The 15,470-nt window shown below is 46.6% G+C and overlaps 1 protein-coding gene across 3 annotated transcripts in view; it reads left to right on the top strand.

Annotated features, from left to right (window-relative positions):
- The window catches only part of Rassf2 (Ras association domain family member 2), a 45,560-nt gene that overhangs the window by 21,416 nt on the left and 8,674 nt on the right, over positions 1-15,470 (top strand). For all 3 annotated transcript variants that reach the window (XM_029564853.1, XM_008835895.3, XM_008835896.3), the window contains exons 3-10: positions 623-698; positions 3,621-3,772; positions 6,127-6,215; positions 7,956-8,116; positions 9,197-9,298; positions 11,681-11,732; positions 12,205-12,326; positions 14,072-14,169. In XM_029564853.1, the coding sequence (XP_029420713.1) occupies positions 623-698; positions 3,621-3,772; positions 6,127-6,215; positions 7,956-8,116; positions 9,197-9,298; positions 11,681-11,732; positions 12,205-12,326; positions 14,072-14,169 (852 nt within the window). The remainder of the gene's footprint in view (positions 1-622; positions 699-3,620; positions 3,773-6,126; positions 6,216-7,955; positions 8,117-9,196; positions 9,299-11,680; positions 11,733-12,204; positions 12,327-14,071; positions 14,170-15,470) is intronic.

Genomic DNA, 15,470 nt, shown 5'->3' with positions numbered 1-15,470 from the left:
TTGCTGGGCGTTCATTAGTTCTTCAGCATATCGTAGAGTTTTGTCAATGAAGCCCAGTTAACTTTCAGAAAAGGCTAGCAGCATGTGAGATTGTGAAAACCAATAGCAGTCAACCTGTCCTTGCTCACAGCATGCATGAGGAAGGAAACTCCAAAGAGAAGCAGGAGAGCCCGTTGGGACTTGGAAGGGTGTTTGCCTCTGAATCTGTGACTTACAGCTGCTTCCGTTTTATCTACGACCTGGTCAGGCTGGTAGAGATGCTAACCTCCTCTGTCTGCCAGCTACCCTGTGGCTGCGATGACACTCCAGTGTTGCTGTTTCTTCTTTTTCTCTTTTTGAGACAGGGTCTTGTAACCCCAGCTGGCCTGGAACTTGCTCTGTAGACCAGGCTGACCTCCATCTCGGGGCTGCTCCTTAACATTTGTTTTGACCTTGGTCCTGGAGGAAGATTTGATAGGGTGGTTGCTGCAGAATTCTGTGTGTGTGTTTGTGTGTGTGTATACACATGTGCACCCATGTAGACATGCACTCAAAGGACCACTGAGGCCATGTTGGGGGGTGAGCAAAGCAAAGAATGACTGCACTGTGCTGGCGTCGGCTGAGAATGTAATTTCCCCCCAAGGAACGAGCTTCTTCTACATCTCAAGACCTACAACTTGTATTATGAAGGACAGAACCTGCAGCTCCGACACCGAGAGGTAAGGTGTCCCCATGGTAGGTTTGGAAGCTCCTGCCCTGGTGGGGCCCAGTCTCTCCATGTGTCATGGGCCTCAGGGACCCTGAGCTCCCCAGACAACCTTGTTTCTCCTGCCACAGCTTATAACCTATCACTTGGGATGGCAGTGGGTGTCCTTGGGATTCTTTGGAAGCATGTTCTAGGCCCAGTTTTGTTCTAGAAAGGGTGAGTTTTTCTATTCTAGAGGCTTCCCTGTGGGAGGATTGCCCAGTCCCTATCACAAAGCTAAGCTTACTCATCCCATATCTGTTTCTCTAAAGCCTGTTATCAGATGCTGAGCTATACAGACGTGTCTTAGAGTAATTCATACTCAAGTGTCCTTGATTAGAAGGCATGTGTAATACCCTCTCAAGCAATTTTCAGCTTATCAGACCATGGAGATTTAATCCATAGAAACAGAGCAGGTGATGGGTAAGCTATTGGCGGCTAGGATATAGGATACAAAGGCCTTTCCTGTGTCCCTTAAAGAACTTCACTTATGCAGAGTCCTGTTGTGGGATAAATTCCATCCTGCAGGGAGGCAAGGGAAGGTTGTCTGGCCAGTCAGAAGCCACAGAAACACCCCTGCTTACATAAAGCTTTTCTCCTCAAGATCCCCAAGGCCCTAAAGTTGTTCCTGTTCCTTTCCCATCTTGTCTTATCTCCCCGTCCTCCCAAGGACAATACTTTAGCCCAGCTCAGTTGTTCACTGAGCAGATGTCCTGAAGCTGTGGTCATGGCTCAGCACTGACTCCTATGACCGTTACTGGGGCTTGGGTTCAGAAGGGAGAAAAGAAACCTTATCTTTATGGGGCATTGATTGCTGTCTGGGCCATGAGCAAGAGCCTTGTCCTTGCACAGCTGTCCTGGTCTGTCCTCGGATTAGTTACTCTGTGTAGCTGTGAACTCAATACCTGACAACTTAAAAGGAGAAAAGATTTATTTTGGCTCACAGTTTCAGAGGGTTTGGTCCATGGCTGCTTGGCCCTGTGTGCTCAGGCAGTCGTGGTGGTGGCAGTTGTGGCGAGGAACTTCTTCACCTCAAGGGAAACAGGAAGTTTTACAGCAACACAGGACAGCACTGGAGAACAGATAGAACCTTCAAAGGCTCTCCCCTAGGTGACCTGCTTCCTCCAGCCAGGCCCCCACCTCCAAAAGTTTCTGCCACCTCCCCAAACAGTTCCACCAGATGAGGACCAAGCATTTAATACATGAGCTTGATTTCGTAAACTCTCAGAGGCCACATGACTTGAGAGTCTCACAGTCTGAAGAGACAGGAGGTTCTGCCCTCAGAAAGGTTTTCACATTCAACTTCTTGTTAGTCAACAACCTTTGAGTATAACTTTGGAATTCCTGGAGGATTCATTCATCTCTTGCAGAGTTATAGTGGGGTGTTAGCTTATTATTAGCACTGGAAAGTTCTGCTAAAAAAACATATTAGCAAGGCTGCTCACGACCACTTGATACCCTTTTAAGGCAACAGCCCTAAGTGGAGGAGCTAGTGTTCTGTAGTAACCTGAGGAAATGTCGCTTTGGCTCTCCTGCACCAGTCATGCCGGATTGCTATGTTAAGGCGAAGACATACTACTTTTGGTGACAGGAGGGGAAAACAGCCAGTTTAAGGATTTAGTTCTTGCTTCTAAAGCCAGTTCTCTGCACGGGCAGCCTGTGCTCTTAACCACTGAGCCATCTTTCCAGCCCCAAACAAATATTTTTGCTTTTTTTTTTTTTTTGAGACATGGTCTCCCTGTAGCTCTAGGTAGCCTAGAACTCGATATATAGACCAGGCAAACTTTGATCTCACAGAGATTCATGTGCCTAGGATTAAAGGAGTATGTTATCATGTCCGCTTCCAGTCTCAACATTTTAAAAAATATTTTATTTGTTATTTTTATTTTATGTGTATGAGTGTATTGTCTGCATGTGTGTAAGTGCTCCCATGTCATGCAGTGCCCTCCAAGGTCAGAAGAAGGCATCAGATCCTCTGGAACTAGAACTACAGATGGTTGTTAACCACTATGTGGGTGCTGGGAATCGAACCCAGGTCCTCTGCAAGAGCGGTCAGTGCTCTTAACCACTGATCTCTCCAGCCCCCAGTCTCAACTTTTTTTTTTATTACTTTTATATTATGTGTATGAGTGTATTGCCTGCATGTATGTGCATGCACCCGTGTTGTGCAATGCCATGGAGATCAGAAGAGGGTGTCGGATTCCCCTGGAACTGGAGTTAAGGACGGTTCATAGCCGCCATGTGGGTGCTGGGAATCAAACCTGCTCTTCACTGCTGAGCTGTCTCTCCAGCCCCCGGTCTCAACTTTTTAAAAGATGTGTTATGATCATCCTTCCCTCCCTTTTTCCTTCCCTCTGTTTGTCCCTCCCTTCCCCCCCAGCCCTTCCTTCTTCCCTCCTCCCTTCCCCGTCCCCCCCCTCCTTCTTCCCTCCTCCCTTCCTTGTCTTTTCTCACTCTGTAGCTCAGACTGACCTGGAACTCACTATATAGCCCAGCTAACCTAGAACTCATGGCAATTCTCCTGCCTCAGCCTCCTGAGTACAGGCACTATCGGCATGAGCTATATCATACCTGACCACTGTATTCTGATTTCTTAAAAGCTGTTAGGCTAAAGGCAGTAAAAACATCTGATGTATTGCACATATATACTTCAATTTCAAAGAAGCTTTTTGTGTGTGATGCTACGGACCCAACAGAAGGCTCCCACACGCTGGCAGGAGCTCTCCCTGGGCTGCAGCCACTTCATAGCTACTTTTGTTTTGATCTTTGAGGTCAGCTGCAGAGCACTTGGGGTGGGGGACCTTTACAACAGAGCCTGCCTCAGAGCCGGGACTGTGTTTACTGCTCACATCCTGTGGATATGCTCCGGGCTCAGCTTACTGGCTGCTCATGGCAGGAAGAAGATGAATTCATCGTTGAGGGGCTGCTGAACATCTCCTGGGGGCTGCGCAGGCCCATCCGGCTGCAGATGCAGGATGACCACGAGCGCATCCGCCCACCTCCGTCCTCCTCCTCCTGGCACTCTGGCTGCAACCTGGGCGCTCAGGGGTGAGTGAAAGAGAAGAGTTTGGAGGTGTCTTTCTGGGGTTCCTGGTGTCCCCTCGAGTGTAAAACATCATCTTCCAGCAAATGGGACCCTGGTCCCAGTCCTCACCACCTCCACTGCTCCCTACTGTGGTCTTGGGGTGGTGAGAAAGGGGCCTCTGGGCTGTCTCCCACAGTCACTGAGGTCAGAGTGAAGAGGGACGGTGCTGAGTCTGCAGGGTGAGGGGATGCTGTGAGGCCTGGGTGCCAGTGGGTCCTCCCTCATGGAGATCTTTGGAGTCTCCAGGGATCTTTAAAAAAAAACATTTATTTTTATTTTATGTGTATGACTGTTTTGCCTGAATGTATGTAAGTGCACCCATGTCATGCAGAGCTCATGGAGGCCAGAGAGGGTGTCAGATCCTCTGGAACTGGAGTTATAGACTGTGGGAATCAAACCTGGGTCCTCTGGAAGAACAGCCTGTGTTCTTAACTCCTTAACCACCCTTCTAACTCCTTTAGGGTTCTTTTTAGTGCTTCACTGAGCCAAGCTTGCAGGCTTCTGAGAGGGTGCCAACCCACACATATCCTCCCAATTAGAATGGCCCTGCTCCAGGGACATCTAGGGCTTGAACCTGCTGACCAGAACTCTCTTGGTCGTGGTGGAGCCCAAGGACAAAACGGAATGCCGGAGCCAGCCAAGTGAGGTCAGCCAAGGGCTGCTGTGCACCTAGAATTAAGTCATGGTACAGGCTGGAAGATGCCCTCCATGTCCTCACCACAAGGTCCTTGGAGACTTGTCTGTCCTTCCCCTTCATGGTCAAGTGAGTAGCTGGGTGCAAAGGCACACCCTTTTCGCTTTCTCCAGGACTTGTTTTAGGGTCAAGTGATTAGCTTTGTTCCCCCTGAAACTTGCTGAGATTGGCAGCTTCAGGCCAGAGCCTGGGTGGAGTGTGCTGCCTTCTCCAAAACCACAGAGATGCGTTAAAAGAGGAACCAAGCCCTCCCTCCGGCTGTTTGGAACATAGTTGCATTCCAAGGCTGAGTGTATCTTTCTCCTCTGTTAAGAAACATCTAAGAACAGCCAAACCCTGGGACTGATCTGGGCTCTTGCCAAGAGAATTCAAGGAGGGAAGTTGTTGCCCAGCCCAGTGGGCTTTGCGGGGGGCTGGTGCCTGGTCAGGGCTCTTTGGGTTCTGTTACTGTCAGCACTTGCGCTGTATTTGGCTTCCAGTGGGCCAAACTGCCATTTTTGACTCTGACCTATAGATTGTTATATTCTATTCCTCACAGGAGATGATCTGAAAAACTTAATTTGCCTGTGGTGCCCAGGCAGGGGTGGCACAGGTCTTTGTCTGCATTCTTGGCTCCTCGTCCTTCTTGTGACATCAGGCTGGTCCTTGAAACCTGTAAATACTTTAAGGGCTTTCAGGAGCATGTCCCAGATTCCAGTGAACTTAAGTGATGGCTGGAGGACTGTGTTTAGGAGGATGCTGAGGCCAGTTTCTGTTTTGGATCAGGAAGTGTGAGGGGCCAATCTGGGCCAAGTTTCTGTCAGTCTCTGAGGGGCTCAGACTAGATCCATGCTAGATCAGAAGCTCTGAAGAGAAATTCTTTTGGATTTTCAGGCCTCCCTTAAAACCATCATCCCTAGAACACGAGCCTGTTTCTACTGGGCTCCAGGAAGCTCCAGTTCTCTTTGTGGTCCCAAGGGTCAACTGTTCTTCCTTCTGACCAACCCTCTGTTGAGTTTGGGTGTGTTCTGAGCTGCCTCCAGTGCTCTCTCTTTGGCTTTGAGGAGGTTTCACCAGTTATCACAGCAAATCCAGGTCTTAGCTCAGACTGTCTGCTGTGACCCTTTCTCCAGCTTGCCACTCTGAGAGCAGCGATTGGTGCCTGTTCTGACCCTCAGGGTAGACAGCCTAGTGCCTTCCACTCCCTGTAGATGTGAAAAGCAATTTATGAGTTACTCCTCCAACAGAAATAAACCCAGACTGGAGTCCTGTTCTGAGAAACAAATAGCTGTTATTAGGGTTTTTCTAATGAGCCATAGACCCCACACGTGCTTTGAAACCCAGTGCAGGCCACACACAGGCTTTGTTTTGGGGTGTTCTCCCTTCTGGATCTGATGAATTGAATGCTTGTGTTGCTGCAGATGTGAGGAAAGAATATTTTCTTTTTCCTGAGCTCCCCACTCCCTCCCAGCGTATAGATCGGGAGCTGGACTAGCCTCCTGGATGCTCAGCAAGGTCTGCCTGCATCTTTCTTGCCTGACGTGCTGGTACCCTGCCTGGTGTGAGCAATGCTCCTGCTGTAGAAAAGGATGTGTCCTCAAAGGGGCTAAACCAGACTCTGTCTTTTTTGTTTGCTGCCCCTAGCACCATCCTGAAGCCCCTGACCATCCCCAAGGTTCAGATTTCAGAAATGGATTCCCCTTCTGACAGCAGTGAGACACCTGGCCCCACAGGTACGTGAGCAGAGGAGGCACCTCCAGCTCGGTCAGCTGGTGACAGCTGCTGTGATAGATGCTTTGAATGGTCACTTTCTTGGTAAATGTATGAAATGCACATGATTCAAGACTGTTAAAAGGAAAGAATTTAAAATCTCCTACCTCCTCCCTTGAAGTAGCCTGCTCCATCCTTCCTGATGACATGAGAAGATGCACTCGGATCCAGGTGGATGGCCCGCTACACTTCTGGAGTGACATGCAGCCTCTTCCCTTACTCCTTTAGCACCTTTAGCATTTAGCACAGCGCTGTTTCCATGTACCAGTTCATCATGGAGCTTGTTCTGTGCAAGTTCGTAAAGCCTTCCTTGTCCTGCCCAGTGCCGCAGTATTACGTGTGTGGACAATGACTCTTTGATCACCGTAAAGCCACAGTCTTTGCTTTCATAGACCATGTCGGCCTCTGCAGCTGGCACTTCACACAGGGGTCAGTGTGTCCATGGGATTCTCGCTGGTAGGATTGCTGGCCATGAGGTGATGTGTATTTGTAATTTGCCAATCTTTACATATGTAAAATGTCTGTAATCTATACATTTATATGCTATCTCTATATAAAACTTGAGCTAAACATATTTCACTAAAAGCAGATCAATCTTGTACTTCATCAGTTGCTTAATTCAATGTTTTTGTTTATTTGATTTATTTATTTCTATTTTACGTGTATGAATGTTTTGCCTGCATGTAAGTATACCCATGCGTGCAATGCCTGCAGAAGCCAAAAGAGGGTGTCAGCTCCCCTGGAGTCACAGATGGTTGTTAGCCACCGTGTGGGTGCTGGGAACCAAACCTGGGACCTCTGTAAGAGTCAGTGCTCTTAACTGCTGAGTTATCTCTCAGCCCCTTATTTTGCTTTTTTGAGGCCTGGCCTTACTATGTAGCCCTGGCTGGCCAGGAACTCACTATGTAGAGTAAAAGGGCCTGAACTACAGAGATCCTCCTGTCTCTGCCTCCTGAGTGCTAGGATTAAGGGCGTGCACTAGCACACCAAGCCTGATTCAGTGTTTATACTAGATATGCATAGAGACCCAACTACTTACATTTAGTGCTCTATTAAACATTTTCTCAATTTTATTGTGAAATATCTGTAACGTTTCAGTCTTAGCCATTGCAAAGTGTGGTGGGATAAATACATTCATTAATATTGTACAGCCATCACTACTGGTCATCTCTGAAATTTCCTTCATCTTATGAAACTGGAACTTGGGCTTAGTGGTAGAGCAGTTGCCTCACATATGCAAGGCTTTGACCTCTCACACTGCGAAACATAACAAGATGAAAAGCCCCAGTTAAGTCTGTGCCACTGAGCAGTAACCCCATTCCGCAGTTCCTCAGCCAATTTAACTTTCTGTCTCTGGGATTTTGTCCACTTTGAGCACCTCACATGAGTGGAATCACACAGCGCAGGTCTTCTAGTAACTGGCTGGTTTCACCAGCATACCACCTTTCAGGTTCTCCCATGCTGTGCCCTGCGACCATTCATTTGCACTATCTGGCAAGATCTTAGATCACACTTGGCCTGTGCCAGGCACTGTTCCAAGTGTTGTATGTGTATTAAGTTGTTTAAGCCCTCACTATGATTCTGTAAGATCGGTGCTCTTGTTACCCCTTCAGAAAACTAGGCACAAAGAGGCCAGGAAAAGGCAGTGTAGAACTGGGGTCTGAGCCCAGGATCTGGCTCAGCTCATTTCCCCCTTTCCTCAGACTCCAGGGGCCTGAAGCCTGTGCAGGAGGACACGCCACAGCTGATGCGCACTCGCAGTGATGTTGGGGTACGTCGCCGTGGCAATGTGAGGACACCCAGTGATCAGCGGCGGATCAGACGTCATCGCTTCTCCATCAATGGACATTTCTACAACCACAAGGTAGAGTGGTTTTGGGGGAGGGGGCAGCCCCAGGGACATCACCACTTCCAGGGCATCAGTCACTTCAGCACTACAGCCATGTGGTCCCTGGTGGGATGCTTGGGAAACCAAGGATTTTCTATTCTGTCTGTAAGTTGTGAAAACAAGCAGTTTATTTTATAAACTTGCAAAGTTGAGTGTCCGCCTGGAGAAAAGGCAGGAAAGTCTGACAAGCTGATTTGACACCGAGCAGTGGTTTTTATATTCCTAATCGCATTCACTGCCCCTGAATTCCTCATTGACTGGGTTCTTCAGGGAAGTCCAATCTTCCTAGTGTCTAATATCGCCTCCTTCCCAGACCCCTACCCTATTGGTTCTAATATATATCCTGGGGCTTGAAATTTCCCCCTTTTCTGATACATGGGCTCAGTCATGTAGCAGACTGCTTACAACATCTCAACCCTAGGATCAAATGAGAGGGTCTAGACAAGCAAACACCAGATGCCAGTTAGGGAAGACAGGGGCCTACTGCTTATCTGTGACTCTCCAATGTACATCAAACTGAAAGTAGACTATAATGATTTATTTCTTACATTGGTCTGACTTTCCGTTGAGCCGAAGTCAGTCTTTGAGCAAAGCTGGAAGTCTCAGCTGACACACGGCCATCATGGGGACCCAAGCTATCTGACCCCTCTCTTGTTTCTGCTGCTTGGTTCAAATTCTACCTCCAGAAGCAAGTGCCTGATAGGAGGGTGGCCAGAGACCACCTTATGCTAAACTCCCACCAGAAGGATCTTTGTTTTATTTTACTTGGCTGGTCTTACTTACTTACTCTACTACCCACTTGTTTTACTTATTTACTTTACTACCCACCCCAACCCTGCTCTTCGGAGACTCCATCCTGAGCCAGGGGCACAGCCCAAGTTAGGCAGACCTTGAGGGCCACTTTGTCTACATTGAAGCCTGATACTGACCAGAATGCCAGGGTCCCCTCTCAAGCACATTTTGAGTACTGTTGTCCCTGTACCCTATACCTACTAGAGTTTTAATGCTCTATCTTTGTCCCTACTCCTACACTAAGCCAGACCCCTCTGTTGACAGACATCAGTATTCACACCAGCCTATGGCTCTGTCACCAATGTCCGCATCAACAGCACCATGACCACCCCACAGGTCCTGAGGCTGCTGCTCAACAAGTTTAAGGTAAGTTCCCTCTGCTGGCTGTGAGCCCTGGGATCTGTGGGGGAGTTGGAGAGTAAGCAGTTTTGGGTATGCTGGCTAGAGGGTGGTTTGGGCTCTTTGGAACCTTGTTCAAGGTAGACCCACAGCACCAACATCATCCAGAAGCGTGTTGGAAAAGCAGATTCTCTGGCCTATCCCAGACCTGCTAAGTCAGTAACTCCCAGAAAAGGTCAGGAAGCCTCGTACCAGGCCTGCAGTTTTGCCCACAAAGTCAGAGAAGCACCACCCTCAGGCACTTCATGGGCCACCATCTATGAGCCTGGCTCCTGACACGCAGCTCTGGGGCTCAGCACACAGACGACTTCTAGAACAATGTTGCAGGCTCTTAATAGATGTGCTTGGTGCTTTTAAGGTCTTGTTACTCTGTTTTTCAATATCCTTATAACTCTTTTGAAGAATGTCCTAGTTTCACTTCTGTTGCTGAGATAAAACGCCCTAACAGAAGCGACTTAGGGGAGAAGGTTTGTTTTAGCTCACAGTTCAGGTTTCCTTCATTGCTGGGAAATCACAGTGGTAGGAACTTGAGACAGCTGGTCATATCCACACTCAAGAGCAGAGAGCAGTGAATTAATGCATACCTGCTTCCCCACAATTCTGAATCCCCTACCCAGGGATTGGTGTCTTCCACGGTGGGTGGATCTTCCCACCTCAATTAATGTAATCAAGATAATTCCCACACCCACAGGCCCATAGGCCAATCTAATCTATACAGTCCCTTGTTGAGACTCCCTTCTCTGGTGATTCTAGATTGTGTCAAGATGGCAAAACTAGGGGCTATAGAGATGGCTTAGCAGTTACGAGCACTGGCTGCTCTTGCAGATGACCTGGGTTCTGGCTCCAGCACCCACATGGCAGCTGGCAGGTGTCCATAACTCCAGGTCCAGGGGACTCTGATGCCCTCTTCTGGCCTTTGCAGGCATTGCATGACATGGGTACAGTTACATACATGCAGGCAAAACACACATACAGATAAAATAATTCTTCTAAGAAGACAAAACTAGCCATCACAGACACTGTCTATTTATTTATTTGTTAGTTTGTTTTATTATTATTAGTAGTAGTATTAGTATTGTTTGAGATGAGGCTGCACTATTTGCCAAGGTTGGTCTCAAACTTCTGGACTCAAGACACTCTTTGGCTTCAGCCTCCCAAGTAGCTGGGACTAGAGGTATGAGCCATCATGTCTGGCTAATATTCATTTTAAAAATAGTTTTATTTATTTACTTTTAAACTTATGTGTATGTGTATATGTCTATATATGCCAGGTGTATAGGTGCCCACAGAGGCCAGAAGATGGTTTTGGATCCCCTTGGAGCTAGAGTACAGGTGATTGTGAACCACCCAGTGTGGGTGCTGGGAACCGAACTCAGGTCCTCCAGAAGAGCAGCAAGTGCTCTTAACCACTGAGCCATCTCTGAAAACATTTTATTTTTATCTGTTTCTTTTTTATGGTGCTAGGAGTCTAACCCAAGACTTCACACATGTTCTGTAACTTTTGCACTACTAACACTCTCAGCCCTGGAAATCTTGTTTTTTAAATTGTTTTTTACTTATTATCTGTGTATGTATGGGTGGGGTGTGTGTATGAACACATGATGTATATGTTCAGGAGTATGTGCAACAGCACATGTGTGGAGGCCAGAGGACAGCTTTGTGGAGTCATTTTCCCTCCTTCCACCTTTAGGTTCAAAGGATCCAACACGAGTCATCAGACTTCTATAAAAACTGCCCTTACCCACTTAGCTATCTTACTGGCTTGAGTATTCTTATTTTTCATGGAAGCTGGTGCAACTTAAGACACAAGGCTCTGGGTTTAGTCCCTACACATCATCTGCAAGCTGGCTGAGTAGGACAAGTGTCTTAATCTCTGTGTTCATGCTTTATCTGTAAAAGGAGGATGGTAGGCACATGTTATGGGATGAGATGAGTTAACACATGTGAAGTGTGTGAGCCTTTACATTATGATGCGTTCTTACTAGTTGAGCATCCCCAGTCCAAAAGCTCGAAATCTGAAATGCACCAACATCAGAAACTTCAGATATTTGGATTGGAAATACTCAACTGGCAAACGTTTATGCAGATAATTCAAAACCTGAAAACCTCTGAAATCTGAAACATTTCTTACCCCAAGCACTTCAAGTAGAGGATGCTCAGGTGGTATTATCTGGCATTATATAAAGTTGTCTGCCTGCCGCATCTCTTCATTATTTTTCAGAGTTGTAAATAAAAGGCCTTTTGCAGAAGCCTAGAATCTAGCTTTGCAGAGTTGAGGCAGCAGGAAGGGCTCAAGGCTAGGATCCTTCAGTACATACTTTCAACAAGTCTCTTTTGCTCCTGATTCAGATTGAGAATTCAGCAGAGGAGTTTGCTTTGTATGTGGTCCACACCAGCGGTGGTGAGTCTAAACACAGTGCACTTCACAACTTTCAATTAACTCAAAATAGCAAGTTGAAAAAAAATACTCTGCCCTATTTACCTGTCGTTGGGGTTTTAGAAACTTCCAAACATTGTCTCCAAGGCTACTGGGCTTGCTGGACAAGTCCCTTGGGGATTGCCATAGGGGGCAGTAACATTACACCCCAAAATGTAATTGCCTATTAGAAAATGAACTAAATTTTCTCTAGGGGCAGACACCCAATTCCTCCCTAGTGGCATCTTCCAAAGGGCTTGACACATGGGTAGTGAGGGAAGGAGGGGCATTGCTTTAACAACAGCTGTTGAATAGTTAATTGCAAAACAGTCTCCTGACTTGTGAGGCTGAATTTTCTAAGGTGCCTGGTCCATTTGGACCCCTGAGTTGTCCACCATTCATGGTGAGAAAGGTCTTAGGCTCAGCTCACAGCGTTTCCTGGTTGTGTTGATTTCAGAAAAGCAGAAGCTGAAGAACTCCGATTACCCCCTGGTCGCCCGCATCCTCCAGGGCCCGTGTGAGCAGGTCTCCAAAGTGTTCCTGATGGAGAAGGACCAGGTGGAGGAAATCACCTATGACGTGAGTTCCCTTCTGCTTACTGGTCTGTCCTCAGCAGGACTGGGGGCTGGTTGAGGTGTAACATGACTTTTTGACTAAGAACAATGTCCCTTTTGACTACCATTCTTTGATATCAGGTTCTTTTGACACCAATTGAGGGTAAGCTTTGTGGGAATTGTTAGAGAATGCTCCAGCAGAAAATAGTTTACACAAAAGAAATGAATTTCTTGAACCTTTCATGAGTATTGAGAGAGCTTTGAGAACTTTTAGAAACACTTTCTTCACACCGAGAAGTCAACTGTGAATTTCTTTTCTTAGGTGTCAGTTTACACAGTAACAAGCACCCCCAAATCTGATAGCTTCTGACAGTCACTCACATTTTTTTTCTCATGATCCTTCTGGCTGGCAGCAGTGGCCTGTGCTAGGATCTGGGGTAGGATGGGTCAGCGTTGTGTACCTTAGACCCAGGCTGAAGGGCTGCGGCTGCCTGCGTTGTACTCCTCCTCACAGCAGTTGACTGGAACCAGAGAAATGAGTCTGGGGCTAAGCAGACGGCTAAGTGGGTAAAGCACTGCACAAATGTGAGGACCTGAGTTCAAAGCCCTTGAACTCACATAAAGCAGTGGCATGTGTCTGTAATCTCAGTGCTCCCAGAGCAAAATGGGAGGTGGAGATGGGAGAGCCCTGAGGGGCTCTTGGGCTGCCTAGCCTGTTGTGTATGCAGTAGCAAACAATAAGAGACCCTGTCTCATCCATGGTGGAAGATGTGGAGGCTGGGCACACGAGGCTGTCCTCTGACCTACACCACGTGAGCCCATTTACATGCATGTTCATATAAACACAAACATGTACACGAACGCACATCAAATACATATGATAAATAATTTCAAAAAGTATTTCAAACCACTGTATTTAAAGGCTCTACTTAGATCTAGAGTGTGTCATGTCTGCAGGCGTTCTGGTGGCCACAGTCACCTAGCCAAGCTCAGACATGCTGTGCTGTGACAGTTCCTCATATTCTCTTGAGAACAGTGCAGTTTTTTATTTTTAAATTTTTATTTATATAAGTGTTTTGCCTGCATGTAAGTGTACCATGTACATACAATGCCCACAAAGACCAGAAGAGGACATCACATCCCTTGGAATTGAAGAGGATGGTTGTTAGCCGCCATGTGGGTGCTGGGAACCAAACCTGGGTCGTCTGGAAGAACAGCCAGTGCTCTTAACCACTGAGCCATCTCTTTAGTCCCCTTGTTTTGTTTCTTGAGACAGGGTCTCCCTGCAGCCCCAGATGCCCTGTAACTCTCTATGTAGACCAGGTTGGCCTCAGTCTCACAGAGATGTACCTATATCATGCCCAAACAGTAGTTTATTATAGGTGAGTTTTTTGTTTGGGGTTTTGTTTTTTAGCTTTGGGGGATAAAACCTGGAGTTTCTCCCGTGCTAGGCTATACTCCCAGCCCAGGAGTTTGTTAAATATTATGAACTCGTTCTTGGCATCACTAGAGCAAGGGAAAGTGCTTTTCTGTTGGAGTTTACCAGGGTTGTGGATTGCAATGGTGAGATGAGAACTGAGCAGTTTAAAGAGGGTGTCATATAAACACAAGAAGCTTCGCTGCAGACCACTTGCCAGCCTTGAGAAGAATGAGGTTTGGCTCTTGCCTTTAAGGAAGTCCCGAGTTAATGGAAAAATAGAGCACTGATGGAAAGCAACGACAAAAAGAATTTGGCTAACACCACCGTGGGTCTGATTTCTTCCTCCACAGGTGGCCCAGTACATAAAATTCGAGATGCCGGTCCTTAAAAGCTTCATTCAGAAGCTCCAGGAGGAAGAAGACCGGGAAGTTAAGAAGCTAATGCGCAGGTAAGCATGGCCTCGGGGTGCTGGGTGGGTCTCTGGGGCTCCAACAAGAGGGTGCAGGTGCCTCAAAGCGGCAGAGCCTAGGATGCCGCACACACTGGACCTCAAGAATCTTCTGCTCTTGGACAGATGTGGGTCTCATGTGGGGACAGGACCACTTCAGTGAGCTGCTTCCCTGCTTCTGGTGTCACTTGCTTATTTTGGTAGCGATATCAAAATGCCTTTTCTTCCCCTTTTATGAAAGAACTCTGGGAAAGAAGGTATTGCTTTAAAATCTCTTTGAGTGGATTCAGAAATAGGGGAGGTGACTTTATTCTGTGTGTTAGTCCATTGTTGCTGTAACAACACACTTGGGCTGGGAAATTTGAAAAGAAAAGAGTTTTATTTAGCTGACAGTCTGGCTCTGGTGAGGGCATTATGGCAGATGGCCTGACAGTGGTGCCAGCATGTGATCACGTGAGACAGGAAGCCAGAGAGGGACTCAGGGGCTGATTACTCTTTTATTAGCAACTTGCTCTTTTAAGAACTAACTGGGGAGAGGGGTGTTGGAGAGATGGCTCAATGGTTAAGAACACTGGCTGCCCCTGCAGAGGACCTGGGTTCAGTTCCCAGCACCTACATGACAGCTAAAAACCATCTGTAACTCCAGTTCCAGTGATCTGAATTGCTCTCCTGGCCTCTGAAGGCATTGCACAACACAGGTACACTTACATGCATGCAGGCAATACACTTATCCACATAAAATAAAAACAAGAAAATTAAAAGAACTGACTAGAGTCCTGTAAGAACTATATTAATTCCCAACAAGGGCAGTGCCCTAGTCTTAGAACCACATTTTGTTAGGCTCCACTTCTTTTCTTAAATTTTATTTATTTATTTTTTAAAACTATTTATTTAATAACCACATACTTAGAAGAAGCATTTCATTACAACAGCACTGACATAGTCAACAACAATTTCCTGAGTTAAGATGCCTGTCTTTCAAAATTGGCAGTAAAATTTTAGGTTTACAGTTGAATTATTACAGTTATATAATATTGTACTCAGTATAAACCCTGTAAGACAAAGAATTAAGTGAGGTTTTAACCTTTAAAAAAGATCTCCATTTCATTATTAAAATACACAGTTTCATACAGAAAAATTCATTTTAATGCAATTGACATTAAGATGTTTGCACATGCGTTTCTAATCTCTATATATCTGATTATTACTAGTCACAGTTGGTTACTTTCTGAGCTCCTTGCCATTTGAGCATGAATATAAAATTGTCAGGTAGATTTCAGTGGTAATGTTTTTCACATCTA

Source organism: Nannospalax galili, unplaced genomic scaffold, assembly GCF_000622305.1.
Source record: "Nannospalax galili isolate Female #2095 unplaced genomic scaffold, S.galili_v1.0 scaffold118, whole genome shotgun sequence".
Lineage (NCBI taxonomy): Eukaryota > Metazoa > Chordata > Mammalia > Rodentia > Spalacidae > Nannospalax > Nannospalax galili.
Note: the sequence above shows the minus strand (reverse complement) of the source record. Positions and strands in the feature narration are given on the sequence as shown.